At 43.7% G+C, this 19,825-nt stretch overlaps 1 protein-coding gene across 6 annotated transcripts in view; it reads left to right on the top strand.

The window, feature by feature from the left end:
• The window catches only part of LOC115176865 (MAP7 domain-containing protein 1), a 63,193-nt gene that overhangs the window by 28,806 nt on the left and 14,562 nt on the right, over positions 1-19,825 (top strand). The window contains exons 3-12 of one of the 6 annotated variants that reach the window (XM_029737223.1): positions 700-768; positions 1,443-1,463; positions 5,831-5,994; positions 9,464-9,575; positions 12,033-12,137; positions 13,953-14,066; positions 14,445-14,584; positions 14,903-15,024; positions 16,064-16,329; positions 18,307-18,595. In XM_029737223.1, the coding sequence (XP_029593083.1) occupies positions 700-768; positions 1,443-1,463; positions 5,831-5,994; positions 9,464-9,575; positions 12,033-12,137; positions 13,953-14,066; positions 14,445-14,584; positions 14,903-15,024; positions 16,064-16,329; positions 18,307-18,595 (1,402 nt within the window). Of the gene's footprint in view, positions 1-699; positions 769-1,442; positions 1,464-5,830; positions 5,995-9,463; positions 9,576-12,032; positions 12,138-13,952; positions 14,076-14,444; positions 14,585-14,902; positions 15,025-16,063; positions 16,330-18,306; positions 18,596-19,825 lie in introns of all 6 variants that reach the window. The other 5 variants (XM_029737215.1, XM_029737228.1, XM_029737241.1 and 2 more) reach the window with 5 other exon arrangements.

Genomic DNA, 19,825 nt, shown 5'->3' with positions numbered 1-19,825 from the left:
ATGAGTTAAGGTGCTCAGAGGAATGCTCAGAGGAATGCAGACACCAGAGATGTTACAGTAGGAAAAGATAAATCAACACTCCTCTCCCTTTTTTCAGTAATGTAACACAGATACACACCCACATTTTTTCCAGTCAGCACCATCAGGGACTTTGAACATATACAATAACTTGCAAGACAGCTCTGCTTGAAGATCGACGAGGACCTCTATAGAAACGGATTGTTCTGATGTACAATGTTTTTGTCTCGAGGTTGGACAAAGACCGTCTCTACCTTCCAAACATGATTGTTTATTTTGCATTTCCTCATAAGTCAATAACGGCTAAATTGAATGCTGAAATAACATAAACCCTGTTTATAGCCATATCCTGTCTAGGATTAGGTGCATTACTTAACTGAATGCAATTACATGTTCACTCATGAATCCTCACCAGGACACAGTAGCCGAGGTGTGCCATGGTGTGACCAACCACCAGTCCTAATCAGAGTGTTTCCCACATTGCTCCTTCACTTCTATTAGATACTAGAGTGGAGTCTCTATCTGGCTCTGATATAGTTGCCAGGTTTGACTGCCAGCTTCCAGCGTTTTCATTGCTCTGCCGATGTGGGGCTGGATTGGGGCTTCTCTCTGTGTACAATGACCTGTCGCGTTCACTTACTCTCTCTCGCTCTTTCTCTTGTTCTCTCATTCTCACCCTAGACGCAGTGAAGTCAGAGGAGAGACAGAAGCTGGCCAAGGAGCGGAGAGAGGAGAAGGCCAAATATCTGGGTAAGCTGAGATGGAGGGTTGAGAGGAGGAAACTCTGTACACAGGGAGAGGATGCCCCCTAGTGTTGGGGGGTAAGGGGTGGTGGCAGATTTTGTTTCAGGTTGTGTCGGCATTGGCTTTGTTTTCAGGCCTACAGATGGTGTGCACATGTATCACAGAAACATTTAGAAAACAGAAAACGTTGAATGAACGTCAAACCAACCTAGGCCGTGGCTCAAGCTCAAGCTGAGCACTTCAATGAGAATGAAAACCAAGCCAATGATGATTTAGTATTTGGCTTTCAGGACATAGTTTTCAACGTGCCTGCTCCAAATAAATGTTCATGTGCTTTTTATTAAAACAATAGCCGAGCCAACCCCTTTTTGTTTGAACTCACAAATGCTTTAAAGATCCCCAGCTCTGAACTTAAATGTTTAACCCAATGTCAATTGATAAAGAATAGTTTTCAATTGATAGTAGCATATGTCAATGCCCTGCTTCCACTTGCCTTAACACTTCTCTGGCTCTATTTCTTTTGTCAGTCAAAATGGCTGCCTGTCACCTGCTTGAGTTTTTTTGTTTGTTTATTTCACAAGCCACGCTGTCCTTGGCTCTAGTGACACACTGGCGACGTGCACTGCTTTGCATGATTGACAGTTGCTCTTGTCTTCTCTTTCGCCCATCCCCCCCTCCAGACAAGCTCGGCCAGATACAAGGTAAGTCACAACCGATGTGTCCATGGTGGTAGTGGTGGTAGTGGTGAGGATTCTTGTTGTCATGACCTGCAGTTTTGACCTGTTGCCTTTATTGATTTTAACAATTGTGTCTGTTTGTCGCTCAATCACCCTCTCTACAAAAAGTCTTTTGAATGAACTTTCTACATTACCATAGAAATGATTGCATCACAGTACCAGGCTGCCATTGTGAGAGTACCAATGAGTTTATCAGTCAAATTGCCAGGGTTAGAGGATCCAAGCCTGTTCTATTCATTCTATTTCTATGTGTGCTGCTGCTGCAGGGAGGGGGGCGTTGCCTAGCCAACTGACGACTCATTTGCTACAAGACCTTGCTTGTTTCAACAAAGAGCAACAAAGTTTCATCACGTTGTAAAGAGTCCATGTTACCGCATAAAGGTACTCAACTGCATGACCGGCCGGCTGGTCGGTCTTCAGTCAGCTGTTCGTTCCACAAATTCTGACGGTTATTTTAATTTCATGGCGGTCTTCATCCATAACCGTCGGTTACACAGATATACGGTAATTGTACCAGCCCCACATTGCGTGTGTGCACCTTTTTTCATAGGACGTCAGCCCAGTGTCAACTTCCATCACATGTTCTCCTTCCACGTTGAGTAAATGATACAAAGTATATTGAAAGCAGGTGCTTCCACACAGGTGTTGTCCCTGAGTTAATTAAGCATTATAGCATCCCATCATGTATAAAAATGCTGAGCAGGCCATTATTTTTGCCATACTTTTGGCTGCCATGGCTATGCCCCCATAGGATTACAGTGCCCCTATCCAGAGGGCACGAGTGGTCACTGAATGGTTTGATGAGCATGAAAACAATGTAAAACATATGCCATGGCCGTCTCAGTCACCAGATCTCAACCCATTTGAACACTTATGGGAGATTATGTAACGGCGGCTGAGACAGCGGTTTCCACCACCATCAACAAAACACCAAGTTTCTTCTCGTGGAAGAATGGTGTCGCATCCCTCCAAAATAGTTTCAGACACTTGTAGAAACTATGCCAAGGTGCATTGAAGCTGTTCTGGCTCGTGGTGGCCCAACGCCCTATTAATACACTTTATGTTGGGGTTTCCTTTATTTTGGCACTTACCTGTATAATCATATAATATATCATTTATTACAACTAAATGCAGTTATTTTGCCATTTTATACAGGAATTATAAAGAGAGGACAGGAATCAAAAGTCACATCACCCTTGCTGAATGGCAAATGTGTTTCTACTTAATCTCGGAACCCAGATCCAATTTTCACATTCCCTGGCCAGCTACTTCATTTGTAAACATTCATGTCAACAGTCTGTCATGAGAGACTAGTTTTTACTATAAAGGTCATGTTCATTGTCCCATATGTTCCTTTGTCACAATTGGAGTACAAAGCTGGAAGCTGCTTAAGTAAAGAACCTCATAGAAGTAATATATATGCCTTCTGGTAAAACCAGCCTTCATCATCATAGTAAAGTATAGTAAATCTGGGATAAATGCGTTTTACCATCATGGATCAGTGTAATTGTCATTCCACTGGGGCAGGAGTCCAGACAGAGGGTTTCTCCCGGATCTAATTCCTTCATTCACTGAGATGCAATCTATATTTGTGTTTGCAATCCAAGTTATGAAGGAAAACCCAGGCTAAGAAGGCCAGTCTTTTGAAGTATCAAAAACTTGAGCGTACTGTGTCTTCTTCAAATGTAGGCTATATTGTTCCATTGTTTTCCTTTTTTTTTCCTCAAATGAGATCGGATTTTCTCCCTGTATGTTTTAGTATTTTGATAGGCATCTGCTGATTATTGCATGAAATGTCCCCTTTGGCCCAAGAAGACGTGTTTGGCCCTGTGACCATATGAGTTGTCCATTTTTGGCTCTCTGTAGAGTGTAATGCATACTTAATGTGGACAGGGAGGGAACATGACTCAGTTAATGATTATTTAATGTCTCTAGTTGCTGCCTAGCAGACCAATATGTTGAGTGTCAATGCAGGGAAACCTTAGGGGAGATGAAGGGAAGGAGAACCATATTTAAGTCACATCCACAAGGGGAATGTAGTGCCGTTGATCTCTTCAATATGCACACATACACACACACTTTTTAATTGGCTCAACTGGCACTACGCCATTCTATTCAAACAACGACAGATGTCAAAACTGAAATCAGATCACTGGGGACATTATTAAATGACCTAAGATCAGTTATTAACTGAAAGTATGCGTTTATTGCACAAAATAATTGTCTATTTGACACCAGCATTATAAATGTTCCCTATAGCATTATCTTTTTCCTTCTCCTCAATGCTATACATGTTCTAAATTAGCATGGCCACTGTGCTGCTCCCTGCCAATGTGCCAAGATCTCATGTGGGCCTTGTCAGTGTCACACTCACACTGTCACATATTTGTGTCACGGTTGTCGTAGGAAGGAGTGGACCAAAGTGCAGCGTGTGTGTCGTTCCACATTTTATTTTCACGGTGAAACTATGCAATACATACACATAAACTAAAGAACAAAAAACAACAAACCGTGACGCAGAGGTGAAACATACACTAACTCAAAAACAATCTCCCACAAACCCAGGTGGGAAAAACACCTACTTAAGTATGATCTCCAATTAGAGACAACGATGACCAGCTGCCTCTAATTGGAGATCATCCCAAACAAAACCCAACATAGAAATACAAAACTAGAACATAACAACATAGAAACACTAAACTAGAAAACCCCCCTGTCACGCCCTGACCTACTCTACCATAGAAAATAACAGCTTTCTATGGTCAGGACGTGACAATTTGATGTGTAAGGGCAGTGTGCAGTCTGTCATGCTCTCACTCTTACTAGTCGGTGTGCCTTTGAGTCAGTGGAGGCGAGAGCTGTGTAATTCTCCATCCATAGCCAGCCCTTACATGTAGCCTCTGTGGACACTGCACTGGAAGCCTTGCTTCTCCTTCCTCTTCCCTTCTCCCACACTCCCTCATTCTCACTCCCCATACTTCAGATTTCCACAAGGTTGAAACCCGAGACAGTCTGCATGCAATTACCTCTACTGCTAGACCTCAAAGCTTTGCCTTGACAGAAGTTAATAATATGCCCTTGCCTTATTGGAGTCAAAGTACTGTTATTAAAAGTAATTACGTTGAACCGAAATGCACACTGACTGTAGCAGATAATATGTAGGAACTCATTTTGTTAGTGCTGGGGCCCTCTGGCCTGCTGTGGCATGGTGTGATGGTGCTTTTTGTTTCCTGGTGCTTTTTGAGCCTACTTCTTTCAAATAAAAGCACAGCTGTGCGCCTTGTGATAAATCTAAGCGTTTGCCTCCAATTTTACCCCAGTATTCCCCTAACATAATCTGATATCCACCAAATAACCAGTCGTTTTTGTTGCAGCAAGTACCCCCCCCCAAAGAAGCTGATCGTTCATGGGGGTTTATTCAATTAAGCCAAAAGATCTAGTGGCTTATGTGCAAAGAGAGAGAAGCACTATGTGTCCCAAATGGCACCCTGTTGCATATTTAGTGCCCTATTTCCCTATAGGGCATTGGTCATAAAGTAGTGCACTATGTAGGGAATAAGATGCCATTTAAGACGCAGGAGCAGTCATAGAGGTGGTGGCATAATACCACCTTATACACCCTCTTTGAATGGCTCAGGGGGTGGGGACGCTTACCATATCAAAGCGAGCAGTTTATTGAAACCGGCGCATGATGCGATTAACGTGGTAAAGTGTCAGTCCAGGGGTATCAGCTGAACCTTGCATAATGCTGCCTCTGTGTCGCTCTGTGCAAAGTGAAGTAATTCAATTTATATCTGAGGGAAAGTGGAATTTCCCTGTTGAAAAGAAACACTGCTTCACACACCCGCACTTTAGAGGGATTTGAGATTTTAAAGCACAGTCAACATCAGAGTGAAGAGGCATTTGTGTTTTATTTAAAACTACTTAAAATACTGTTTACCACAGATTTGCTTTTGGAAGAAGTACAGTTTTTAATTGAAACAGATTAAACACTAGGGACTCAATTTATTGTCCATAGCAAAACAACATTAAAATGTTGGTCAACATCTAACAATGCAACATGGCTCTGCCTATGAGCTGCAAAGGGTATTGTATTCAAAGAGAGAATAGAAAATTCTCAAATAAGTGGGACAGGAAGAAAGAGAGGGCTCCCCCACATGGCTTTCACTTGTCTAGTCATTTCCAATCAGTTTTTGTCTCAAGGAAGGGAGAAATGAAGGATGCACCTTTGAAACATTTGAACAGGGCCTCAAAGAGAGAGAGGGAGAGTTCTCTCTTGATCCCAATTTTGTTATCTTGCCTCTAACCCTTCTGATGTGGTTTTCCCATAGCGGCGAAGAAGTCCCAATGGCTGGAGAAAGAGGAAAAGGCCCGGCAGCTGAAGGAGAGCCAGCTGGACGAGCGGCGCAGGAAGCTGGAGGAGCAGCGGATCAAGACAGAGAAACGTCGCGCTGCCCTGGAGGAGAGGCAGAAACAAAAACTAGAGAAGAACAAGGTGGGTTGTGAGGGAGAAGGGTGAAGTACCCCTAGACACTAATCTTAGGAGAGTTTAGCATTTTCTTAACTAATGACAAAGGTTAGTATTTGCGGAGGGGCAGCTGATCCTAGATCTGTACCTAGGGGAAACTTCACCCCAGAACGGGTGATAACACTCCTCACAGCAAGCCAATATTAGAGCCCTGATGATCGTGGGTTCAATCCCCACGTCCGCCTTTCGTGCTTTCCCTGCAAGATGGCGCCGACAGAGATGGTCGCCTTGCTTCAGGTCCTTAGGAAACTATGAAGATTTTTTTTTAAATGTTTTATTTCTTACATTGTTAGCCCATAAAATCTCAAGTGTTATTACGTACAGCTGGGAAGAACTATTGGATATAAAAGCAACGTCAACTTAACAACATTACGACCAGGAACACGACTTTCCTGAAGCGTGAACCTTTGTTTGGACCTCCACCCTGGACATGGGATCTAATCCCAGAGGCCAACCCAAAACAACGCGGCCGCCACAGGAGAGTCAGACGGAGCGGCCTACTGGTCAGACTTAGAAGGTGAGCACACCGCTGCCGAGCATATTACTCACCAATGTCCAATCTCTAGACAACAAGGTGTACGAAATTAGGGAACAAATTGCCTTCCAGAGAGACATCAGAGATTGTAACATTCTCTGTTTCACGGAAACATGGCTCACTTGGGATAGGTTGTCAGAGTCGGTACAGCCACCTGGTTTCTTCATGCATCGCGCCGACAGAAACTGTCACGACTTCCGCCGAAGTCGGCTCCTCTCCTTGTTCGGGCGGCGATCGACGTCACCGGCTTTCTAGCCATCGCCGCTCCATTTTTCATATTCCCATTTGTTTTGTCTGGTTCCATACACACCTGGTTTTCATTCCCTAATCACACTGAATGTATTTAGTCCTTTGTTCTCCTCCATGTCTTTGTGTGAAATTGTTTTGATGTTATGTGGGTATTGTTACGTGCCAGACTTTTGTTTATGTTCCGTGTTTTGGGCACGTTATATGTACTTATGTGCTTTTGTTGGGACCGGAATAAAAAGTGTGCCTGTTAACCTCTCTGGGGTATGTGGGACGATTTCGTCCCACCTACGTAACAGCTACTGAAATTCCAGTGGCGCGATTTTTGAATCGTTAGAAATACTATTACTTCAATTTCTCAAACATATGACTATTTTACGGCTATTTAAAGACAAGAATCTCGTTAATCTAACCCCACTGTCCGATTTCAAAAAGGCTTTACAACGAAAGCAAAACATTAGATTATGTCAGCAGAGTGCCCAGCCAGAAAAAATCAGACAGCCATTTTTCAAGCTAGCATATAATGTCACAAAAACCCAAACCACAGCTAAATGCAGCACTAACCTTTGATGATCTTCATCAGATGACACACCTAGGACATTGTGTTATACAATACATGCATGTCTGTTCAATCAAGTTCATATTTCTATCAAAAAACAGCTTTTTGCATTAGCATGTGACGTTCAGAAAACGCATAACCCCCGGCAAACTTCCGTTGAATTTACTAACAGTTTGCTAAATTACTCACGATAAACGTTCACAAAAAGCATAACAATTATTTTAAGAATTATAGATACATTACTCCTCTATGCACTCGATATGTCCGATTTTAAAATAGCTTTTCGGATGAAGCACATTTTGCAATAATCTAAGTACATAGCCCGGCATTACAGGGCTAGCTATTTAGATACCCACCCAGGTCAGCATCCACCAAAATCACATTTCCTATAAGAAAAATGTTCTTACCTTGCTTGTTCTTCATCAGAATACACTGCCAGGACTTCTACTTCAATAACAAATGTTGGTTTGGTCCCAAATAATCCATCGTTATATCCAAACAGCGACGTTTTGTTCGTGAGTTCTAGAATGCTTCTTCGCGGTCCCGCGCATGGCGCATTGGCGTGTCAAAAATGTCTAACTATTCCATTACCGTACTTCGAAGCATGTCAACCGCTGTTTAAAACCAATTTTTATGCCATTCAACTCGTAGATTAGTGATAATATTCCGACCGGGAGTATGCATTGAGCCTAAACAGCCGAATAAAATTTCTCCTCAGAAGCGACTCATGCACGCGCATCATTCAAAGGTCCTCGGAGCATCCACTTACAAAAGGCGATAATCTGTTTCAACCTGAGGCTCCCTCGTAAACCTTCAGTTATTTCGCGGGCTCTGAGAGCCTATTGGAGCCCTGGGAATTGTCACGTTACAGCTAAGATCCTTACTTTTCAATAAAAAGATGCAAGACGCACGACTCCTTGTCAGACAGGGTACTTCCTGCTTGAAACCTTGTCAGGTTTTTGCCTGCCATAGGAGTTCTGTTATACTCACAGACACCATTCAAACAGTTTTAGAAAATTCAGAGTGTTTTCTATCCAAACCTGAACAATAATATGCATATTCTAGCTTCTGAGTTGGTGTAGGAGGCAGTTAAAAATGGGAACATATTTTTTCCAAAATTCTCAATACTGCCCCCTACCCCAAACAGGTTAACTACACTCTGCTCTCCTGCACCTGCCTTTGCCTCTGGTACACACCCTTAACAGAAACAAACATCTCTCTGGCAAAAAGGGCGGGAGTGTATGCCTTATGATTAACGACTCATGGTGTAATCATAACAACATACAGGAACTCAAGTCCTTTTGTTCACCTGACCTAGAATTCCTTACAATCAAATGCTGACCGCATTATCTCCCAAGAGAATTCTCTTCGATTATAGTCACAGCCGTGTATATCCCCCCAGCAGATACCTCGTCAGCCCTGAAAGAACTTCACTGGACTCTATGTAAACTGGAAACCATATATCCTGAGGCTGCATTTATTGCAGCTGGGGATTTTATTAACAAAGCTAATCTGAGAACAGGGCTTCCTAAATTCTATCAGCATATCGAATGCGTGACACGAGCTGGTAGCATTCTGGATCATTGCTACTCTAACTTCCGCAAACAAAGCCCTCCCCCGCCCTCCCTTCGGAAAATCTGACCATGACTCCATTTTGTTGCTCCCATCCTATAGGCAGAAACTAAAACAGGAAACGCCCGTGCTCAGGTCTATCCAGTGCTGGTCTGACCAATCGGATTCCACGCTTCAAGATTGCTTCGATCATGTGGACTGGGATATGTTGCAGCATTCGCGCAGAACTGAAGCGCGACTGCACTGTCAGAACTAGAAGCACAAGCATCTCGCTACACTCGCATTAACATCTGCTAACCATGTGTATGTGACCAATAAAATTTGATTTGATTTGATTCTATTAACCTGTCTCCCATATCTATTTCCACACTGTCTTAATGAAGGTCAGAAAATACTAAAGGAGAGGTGAAATTCCACTCACTTTAACAAAACAAGAGAATAAGGTGGGTGGGTAACAAGAAGAGATTGGGTAAGAGAATTATTAACTAGTGCTAACCTATTATTTCTCCATGTTTGGTATGAAGGAGCGGTATGAGGCTGCCCTCCAGCGGTCCACTAAGAAGACCTGGGCTGAGATCCGTCAGCAGAGATTGTCCTGGGCCGGAGGCCTCAGCCAGAACTCCAGCCAGAGAGAAAGTGAGTACCTACCGCTGAAACAGGAACCCAGAACCAGAGCCCACTGATCCAGACACTGCCAAAGCCTCTCCTTCCTTCAAAGACAACTGCCTCATCTATACACATTTGACACTATCTTGCCGAGCCAAACGACTGTTTTGGCTTGGATCATTTCTTTTCACATGGTCCTTCCCAGCACAGTTCCAGCAACTTTGGTGGATGCGTTATCAGGCCAGTGCAGTACAGCTCGTTTTGGCTCGCTTCAGTAGTGTGAAAAGGGTACTGCCGTGCAGACATTCACATTCTACATATTTTCACAATCTTACGGTTGTTTTGCACATAAGTAAACCATAAATTAGGTCACTCACCTTAAAGTATATTGTCAATTAGTGACAGTCAAACTTGAGTTCCAGTCACCTTCAACCCTATTAAGCAGTGGTGGTTCTCCATGATTCAGTCTGGCATCAATCAGCCTACACTGCTGAACAGCTCCTCTCAACCTCATCACAGATACATAGTTATCTCGAATTAAATCACTCTGAGATATCACACACACACACACACACACACACACACACACACACACACACACACACACACACACACACACACACACACACACACACACACACACACACACACACACATGACAGGTGGGTTGATGTCCCTATCTGCTCTTGCTGGGATGTGCTACACTACAGTAGTGTAATTTCCCTGCAGAGGGAGGGAACATTGGCTTCATTCCGTGAGGAAATAGATGGGTAATGACAAGGCCGAGGTGAATATGAGATGACCAGGCATGGTTAAGGTGTATATGTGTGGGGTGGGGCTGTGATGGTGTTAGATATGTAGTGATGCCCTGCGAGACACAAACAATTCTGACCAATGTTTTCCGGTCTGCGTTTGTGCGACATACTCAACAGTCGTCCCCTTATTTTCTTTTCCCCTGTTTTTGTACGGTCTCTGGTGATTCTACAGTGTACAATTTTTTTTAAAGGATTTTATATTATTCATATTTTATTGAAAGGAATGAAGGGGAGACAGAATGAATTTAAGTAGTGTGAAGAAGAGTCTTGGGTTTGACCGGGATTGGTCACAATGACTATAGATGTTGGCAAGACAGCCAAACAGATCTGGGACCAGACTGCGTCCCTTATGAGCCATGAGTAATGGCAAATGTTGTCTGCCAAATCAACCTGCCCCCCAGCCTCCTCTGCTGTCAAAGACTGAAAGGTGGAGAAAAAAAAGAAGAAAAAGAAAGACTGAACGCTAACAAGCGTAAACAAACAGGATACAATGGACTACTGAGAGTCCATCAGAGTTATTTAGGAAAAGGCAGCAGAGCACTATCTTGGCCTGCAGACAAAGAAACTCTCCCAGCCCATCTCTAACAACAACAGACCCATATCGGAGGAGGGACATTTAGGACAGAGACATCATATTCCCCCATTAACATCAGACTTTACTTTCGTATGTCTGGTGGCATTTAATAAAGGGCACAATATTCACATGATTAGTCTCTATTAGAGGGTCTGGAGGGAATGGTGTTTAATCACTGGGTTGTCTCAGTAGTTCACTCCACTGGTTGTCAGTTGTGTTACATTTGTGTCAGTTGTGTTGACTGACATTGGTATTAGTTTGTGTAGTACAGCAGGTTGTGGTAACAAAAACACTGTTAATATTTTGTGTACAGCAGGCTCAGGTTGGGACAAAGATGGGACGTATACTCTTTTACATTTACATTCTAATCATATCAATGCAGGTTAGACATACACTACCAGTCAAACGTTTGGGCACACCTACTCATTCAAGGGTTTTTCTTTATTTTTACTATTTTCTACATTGTAGAATAATAGTGAAGACATGATTCCATGTGTTATTTCATGGTTTTGATGTCTTCACTATTATTCTACAATGTAGAAAATAGTAAAAATAAAGAAAAACCCTTGAATGAGTAGGTGTGTCCAAACTTTTGACTTCTACTGTCAAGTGTATCTATTTTGAATATCAAGATCTAACTGAATGATGCATGACCCACTAGACTCAACACAATATTTCTTTGAATATATTTTTTCCGTGTGTAGAAAAAGTCCCCTAGCTGTGTTATTTCCCTCTACCATCAATTGTCTGTTTTCAGATTGTATTCGATTTCTAGTGGAGGCTCCTCAAAGTATACTTTGACATGACAGTTTGAATTTCAGTTCTGTTTCCCGTTATCTCCATGTCAAAAGGAATGTAAAATAACAGTCAGATGAGAAAAGTTCAATACAGATATTTTATTCTTTTGTTTCTTTATTGAATCAGAAATAGTTGCCCTCTGGAAATGCACCATTTTGGAATTTGGATGTTTTCTGTATGTATGTATGCGTGGGTGGGTGGGGGGGATTGATATCACCGTGACACATCCTGGAGGTCTCCCTCCCCTGTGTGAAACAGTGTGACCCACCATCTCTGTGGACTACTCTCTTGGCTTCACAGGCAGATGCTCCATGTCGGCGGTCAACCTGCCCAAACACGTGGATTCGGTTATAAACAAGAGACTCTCCAAGTCCTCCGCCACCCTTTGGAATTCCCCCAACAGAAGTAAGACACGTCAGGCCCCCTTTTCCGGGAACGCCCCCTTTTCATATCCGTTCTCTCACATTTTTTTCCCCCCACATTTTTTTTTCTCCCCACCGCTGTCTCCAATCCAATCGCCTGTCTGTGTTCGATGGTTGATTACCGTATCATTTTCACCTTCCAAATTCAAATCCACCTTCGTTTTTTTTTTCTTCTGTGGTTCATGGGTTATGGTTTTTCTCCCTCCCTCTGCATTATGTTCAGTCCCTGCATTTATATACTTCATACTTTGGTGTGAATATATGGGTTCATTTACGCTGTCTTCATATTTTATGTCCAACGTTTTTGGTGTTCTTGGGTTATTCATTTGCTGGTGATGGTCATTTCGTGCTCTTTGGTTTGTGTGTCAGTAGATGTTTTTTCACTCGTTGGAAAGTCTTGGTCAATGTTTTGAATGGTGATGATCATGCCTTGAATGGTGATGGTGATGATGATGTCTTGAATGGTGATGGTGATGATGATGATGAATGGGTTATCAGGCCTATGCTAACCCGAAATAACTACACTGTACTATGCTGAATCTAGTAACTCATATTCAGAGTTACTCACACAAGTCAGAGGTGTTTCCGTGCACCTAGAACACCACTGCAGGTACAGAGTTCTTTCAGAAGTACATGTAGTAGGTAGGTTGCAGTGTACCAGTGTGAACACACAGTGTGAACACAGTGTGAACACAGTGTGAACACATAGGAACTTTAGTGTTTAAAATAAAAAAAAGTCAGCCACTGAGGGATGAGTCAGCGTTTTGAGAGATAATGCATTCTGAAAACTCCACAGGAACACCTGTGACGCTTGAAAATAGATTAAGGTGACTTTGGTGAAAGCGTAAACCCTCCCCCTTTTCCTCTCCTCTCCCTACCTACCCTATCTTTCACTCTAGTCTCTCTCTTCTTCCTCTCTCTCGTCTCCTCCGCTCTATCTCTACTCCTCTTCTTTCTCCTCTACCCCCTGTTCTTTTGTTTCACTCGTTGTCTATCAAAAGCTCACTCTCCTCTCTTTTTTTATTTCAGTCTCTCTCTCTCGCTCTCTCTCAGACTTTCTCTCTCTCTCTTTCCCTCTCTGCCGGATAACCTTATTATCCTTCAGGGCAGGTTTAATAGGGAAGCGGGACGTGATTTGGGCTACCATAAACGACCCCGAGCAAACCTCTGCAGTGGACTTCTTTCATCTCTCTCCTCCTTCGTTTTCAATGTCAATGTTCTGAACAGCTGCCTCCATAGCCAGAGGTGTTTTTCTAAATAAAGGATGATGCTAAATCTGGCAGTGCTTACTTTATACTGCTCTGGCATATGGGTTGTGTTCTTCCTCCCTCTCATGTTATTATGTGTCTGGAAGTTTTCCCAGTCTAATATGGAACCCACCATTTCCCCATAGAGCATGTTTACTAGAGACATAAGGGTTTATGCGGGTGAGATAGTGTTATTTGATCTGTCATTATAATATATAACGTGGGAAAGCTAACTCATTGTCACTATTTTATAGAAAACGAGAAGCAAAAGGCCTTTCTGTGATGCTGTGATGTGAATGCGAGATTGGATCATTACATTTGAGTACTTTACTCAAATTAGGTTGCAATAGTTATCAACCAGTTAGTGGGTATAAGGTGCATATTAATACTGTTTGAACACTGACGTCGTCTGACGTAGCGATACAGAAGAGGAGACATTCACGGTGGCTCTAAGAGGCAAACCAGCTTTTGAAATGAAGCTGATTTGCCCCTTGGGCCACCGTAGGTTTTTGAACATATGCGATAACATTGGTAATATTTGTCCCCTCCAGCAGCCCGTAGCCTCCAGCTGAGCCCATGGGAGAGCAGCATTGTGGACCGACTGATGACGCCCACCCTGTCCTTTCTGGCCCGTAGTCGCAGTGTCGCCAGCGTGCTCAGCAACGGTAAAGACCGTAAGTAGTTATCACAGTCACACTGGGATAGATGAGACCTGCTATTAGTGGGGATCGTTGTCATTTAGAACAGCATCTCTCCAACCTCTCCTCTTGGCCCCCAGCAGTTCCATGTATTTGATCAATTTGCTCCAGTCAGAGCTAGCACATCTGATTCCACTTCAACTAATCATCGAGCCCTTGAATGAGCTTATGAACTACGATAAGAGGTTTGAGAAACACTGATGTGACGTGATGTGCGGAAATGAATACCTTTGCTGCCTGTGCTCTGCTTGTGTTTTTAGATATGGATGTCATATTTATTTTTCCTCCTCCCTTCACTCTATCTCCTGCCTGCTCTCTATGTGCCTCTCCTTCCCGTCCCTCCAGAGTCGCCCCTATGCCCTCGTTCGGCCTCGGCCAGCCCGCTGACGCTGTGTGCCCACCGGCCTCCCCACCGCTGCTCCGACCGCTGGAGGGTGACGTCCAGCACGCCCGACATCACCCAGCGCCGACGCGACTCCACGCCGGTACGTCAACCACCCCTTTTTCTTTCCTGTCGTGTTTTTCAATTTCATTGACAGGATAGAGAGGAGAGTCGATGGAGAGATACAAAACAGACAGGACTCGACACCTGTCGCCTGCAGGCCTGCATGGTCCGAAATCTGGAGCGCCGCTGCTCAACCAGACTCTACTACCATCCCTTACCGTTTAAATGCAATGCAACACTGTTTGGCACTTTTGACTAAGCGAGAATGTACCGTATATTTTTGGGTTTCAAGAGAGATGTTTTTTTTATCATTTATACCTTTCTGATGGTTTGTGTCTTTGCCCTTGTCTCTCTGCAGATAGAGAAGAAAAAGAAAGAGAAGAAGGACAAGGAGCGGGAGAACGAGAAGGAGAAGAGTGCTCTCAGCAAAGACAAGGTGCTGAAGAAGAGACCCAGTATGAGACACAAACCGGACCCCAGGTAACCTGCTCTCACACAGATCTACTGTATCTGCCTTTGGCACAGTAAAGCATTGAACACCCTTTACACACTACTGAGCCGAGTCGAACCAAGTCAAGCCAAGGCTGTACTGTATTGTCCTGGTTACACATCCACCATAGTTGTTGAAAACTTTCTGAAAAGGATCATGTGTAAAGAACATGTACAAGCCAGCACAGCATACATAGATTGGGTCGACATTGTAGTGTGAATAGGGTAAAATACTACAATTAGAGCTTAGAGTGTTTCCTGAGGTTAGGGATACAGTAAGAGACAAAGATACCATGGCTGCGAGTGCAGATAGTAAAACCAGCATGTCTGTGTGTTGAAGTGAACTCGGGCTAAGACTTAAAAGCATGAGGCCCCTGAGCCGAAGGATATTTATCCAGTGCGTTTAGCATAGCCGGCCGCGGGACATGGAAATGGATGGGCTCACTGACAGATAGAGGGGAAGAGAGAGACAAAAATGAGTGCTCCAACTTAACAAAAGGGTCTAGGGAGAGAGAGAGAGAGAGAGAGAGAGAGAGAGAGAGCTGAGAATGCCAGATGCCTTAAGGAAGAAGAAAAGTACACACACACACATCACTCTGGTATAATGGAACTTTCCCTTCCCGAGCGGCGACTATTACACTGTCTACTGCTGGGAAACCATCCCATAATGCTCTGTCACAGACCGCACAATGTTACACGTGTTGTGTTGTGTTGTGTCTGACCCTTGCTACCTGGTGAGGTCATGTTGACTGACTGCTGTCTGAGACTCGAGGTTAGGGAGGCACATGTGTAACAGAAACAGTTCAATAGTATTGGATGTATTAGTGGTAGTCTCCTTGCTTGATCGTGTATAGAGACGGACAATTTTTTCATCCCTAGGACTGGATATGGCTAAATGTTCGACTAAACTTTACTTAACTGTTGTTTATTAACTGTTGTATTATTTACATATTTCTAATGATTTCTAATGATTTGTCAGGCATACTGTATGTATTCATATTTTTCATAATAGCTCCCTCCCTCCCTCCAGTCCTAGTCCCTTATCCAGACAGCGGGCTGCCTCACCTGCCACTACTCCTAGAGCAAGACCTTCCTCCTCCTCTACTAGCCCTGCTGCCTCCCCCAACCCCTCCTCTTCAGCCCGGGCTAGCCCCTCCACCCCCAAGGCCCGGCCCAAGAGGGCTAGGACCCCGGCCCGGGTGGACCACGGGCGCACCTCCTCCCCCGTACCCCTGGAGAGGGCCAGGGAGACCCGCGGCCGTAGGTCAGCCACACCCGAGCAGCCCAAAGGCAAGAGTGAGTATCCAGTAGCTAGTTAGTACCCCCAGGTGGAGGGTTATGTGTTAGTACAGTGTACTCCTCTTACAGGGATCACAACTGTGCAGGACAATTTTAAAGGGACTGATCAGTGTAACCGCATTCACTTTAAGTGGGGTGTATTCTTTATGTTGTTGGAATGAGTTCAATTGGTAACCATTACTGGCCCGCTACACTAGACGCGTAACTCTTGCAGAGCGTGAGACACTCCTTTTCATTTCAATGAAACATGGGTGTAGGCAGTGCGGTTTGCGACAGACTTGCGCTGCTCAGTGTAAAATGACGCTCTGTTTCTAAGTAACTCATGACCAGGAACACTTGATGAAGCGGCTTGCGCTCTGCTCGCGTTGGTCTTAAGTTAAGCTTCCAGTGTAGCAAGTAAACAACCCACTGCTTTTGCCATGCCCCAGTGTAGCTGTGTTTATATCCCATTTTAAGCCAGTTATATTTACATTGACATTAAGCTCTGTGAAAGCAAGGCCTGTCTTCCGTCTAGTTTCTCAAAGCTATAAGGAGGAAAGCCTATCATTCTTGTAGACTGTTAACATCATTTAAAACATCAACCATCACTGGGTGGACTTCCTGCCCACAGACTGTTTCACACTAAAGTTGTGATTTGAACAATATGGACTTACTCACTCACCCTAGAAACTTTAGAATCTGGTATATTTGTATGCGCTTGGCACACAAGCCGTGAGAACACTGTGTACCCATACAATTCAGTACCTTTTCATTTCCCCCTGACACAAGTTGGATTTTAGTGTGTCTGTTTTCTGTAGGCCATTGCCTGCCACGGCTGATTCATACTTTGCTTCTTTAGTTCTTTGTGGTTTGGCTCAGTTGTTCCCATTGCTGAGAAGAGTGAACTTGAAACTCAAACTGGAAAAAGTGAATGCGTGCGTACGCCTGTCAGTGCGCAGTAGCGTCGGCACACCCAGAAGATGATTACCGTCGCAGTTAATTAGGCACGCCAGCAATGCCAGCTCATTAAGGGAGTTACACAGATTCTCTGTCTTTCTCTCCTTCACACACAGTGAGGAACAGCAGAGGTGGTGCTAATTACTGAAAAATGCTATAATTTTATTTCTTTATTTTTATTTCACCTTTATTTAACCAGGTAGGCAAGTTGAGAACAAGTTCTCATTTACAACTGCGACCTGGCCAAGATAAAGCAAAGCAGTTCGACACATATAACAACACAGAGTTACACATGGAGTAAAACAAACATACAGTCAATAATACAGTAGAAAAATAAGTCTATATACAATGTGAGCAAATGAGGTGAGATAAGGGAGGTAAAGGCAGTAAATAGGCCATGGTGGCGAAGTAAATACAATATAGCAATTAAAACACTGGAATGGTAGATTTGACAGTAGATGAGTGTACAAAGTAGAAATACTGGGGTGCAAAGGAGCAAACTAAATAAATAAATACAGGAGGGGAAAAGGTAATTGTTTGGGCTATTTATAGATGGGCTATGTACAGGTGCAGTGATCTGTGAGCTGCTCTGACAGCTGGTGCTTAAAGCTAGTGAGGGAGAAAAGTGTTTCCAGTTTCAGAGATTTTTGTAGTTCGTTCCAGTCATTGGCAGCAGAGAACTGGAAAGATAGGCGGCCAAAGGAGGAATTGGCTTTGGGGTTGACAAGTGAGATATACTTGCTGGAACGCGTGCTACGGGTGGGTGCAGCTATGGTGATCAGCGATTTAATAATTACAAGTCTCCCAAGTTTACAGAATCCAAAAATGGCCAAAGTTTCCATGCTTTGCCACTGTTTGAATCAATCAAGACGAATCTAGACCAGAGGTCTAGTGTACTTGTCATAGTGTAATTGCACAGTTTTATCAAGGTTTCAGCTTAAAAAAGACTATAGTGTGAACAGTGATTTGTCTATAGAAAAATATTTTTATTGGACTTTCCCATTCCTCTCCTCTTTTCCTGTTCAACTCTCTCTCCAGGCTCCCCCGTTCCTTCAATCGTGGTATCCTCCGCTCTGGCCACGCCCCCTTCGCTGAGTACACCAATCACGACGGCCACCGCCACTCCCTCTGAGGTCCCTCCTTCTGCCCAATCAACCCCCAGTGTCCCTGCATCGTCCCCAGCCCCAGCCTCCTCGTCAGCCAAGCCCATGGCGGGCACCAACAACCCAGAGGAGGCCGCACGGATCCTGGCCGAGAAGAGGAGGCAGGCCCGGGAGCAGAGGGAGCGGGAGAAGCAGGAGAAACGCGAGCTAGATGAGAGAGAGAAGTGAGAATCATATTATCCTCATTTGTAGTACATAAACCCACACTGGAGAGAGCCAGAGCAGCGTCTAGTCGGGTTGCAAAATTCCTGAAATTTCCCCAATATTCCCAGATCTTCCAGAAACACCTTATATCCATTATCCTATCTACTGTAAAGACAACCTATCTCTTACCAGCTTGATGGGACAAGGTGGAAGTAACCATGGCGGCACATCACAATTTGAATAATTTCAAGTGTAAAGCATCAACATATGGAGTACAGTACAGTTCTCCACCGTATCGTATGCATGGCAGAATTAGACCACTCAGCGCTGTCTGTGATACAGTATGTGTGGTGCTCGTGTTACCCCCAGAGGTGTGGAGCTGTTGACATTTGTGTAACGGCTTAAGTTGCCCCCCTCCGCTCAGATTTATGAGCTAAAAAGGATTTCCCGCGTCAGCCTATTGTGCCATGTTGACCACAGTTACTATGTGACCACTGGGTATTTATATCAGGACAGCTGTCAGGCTGGGCAATGGGCTCCTGTTGCTCTCTGTTCCTCTCCATTTTATCAGCAGGGAACTATTTCTTTTTAAAATAGTTTCATTTCCTGATTGTGTTCAACTTTTTATTTTCCTGACACAGCTATTGCCAATGTTGTACAAAGACAAAGATTCACTCTTTAAGATAGAGCATATGTTAACTGATTTATTCTAAATCTAGATGTATACAGTGCCTTCTGGAAAGTATTCAGAACCCTTGACTTTTTCCACATTTTCCACAAAATTGATTTAATCGTTTTTTACACACAAATTGTTTGCTAATTTATATCACATTTACAGTGGCAAGAAAAAGTATGTGAACCCTTTGGAATTACCTCGACTTCTGCATAAATTGGTCATAAAATTTGATCTGATCTTCATCTTCCAAAGGGTTCACATTAGAGGTCGACCGATTAATCGGAATTGCCGATTAATTAGTGCCGATTTCAAGTTTTCATAACAATCGGTAATCGGCATTTTTGGACACCGATCATGGCCGATTACTTTGCACTCCACGAGGAGACTGCGTGGCAGGCTGACTACCTGTTATGCGAGTGCAGCAAGGAGCCAAGGTAAGGTGCTAGCTAGCATTAAACGTATCTTATTAAAAACAATCAATCTTAACATAATCACTAGTTAACTACACATGGTTGATGATATTACTAGATTATCTAGGTTGTCCTGCGTTGCATATAATCGATGCGGTGCCTGT

Source organism: Salmo trutta, chromosome 3 (genome assembly GCF_901001165.1).
Source record: "Salmo trutta chromosome 3, fSalTru1.1, whole genome shotgun sequence".
Taxonomy (NCBI): Eukaryota; Metazoa; Chordata; class Actinopteri; order Salmoniformes; family Salmonidae; genus Salmo; species Salmo trutta.
This window is presented reverse-complemented; position numbering and strand designations above follow the sequence as displayed.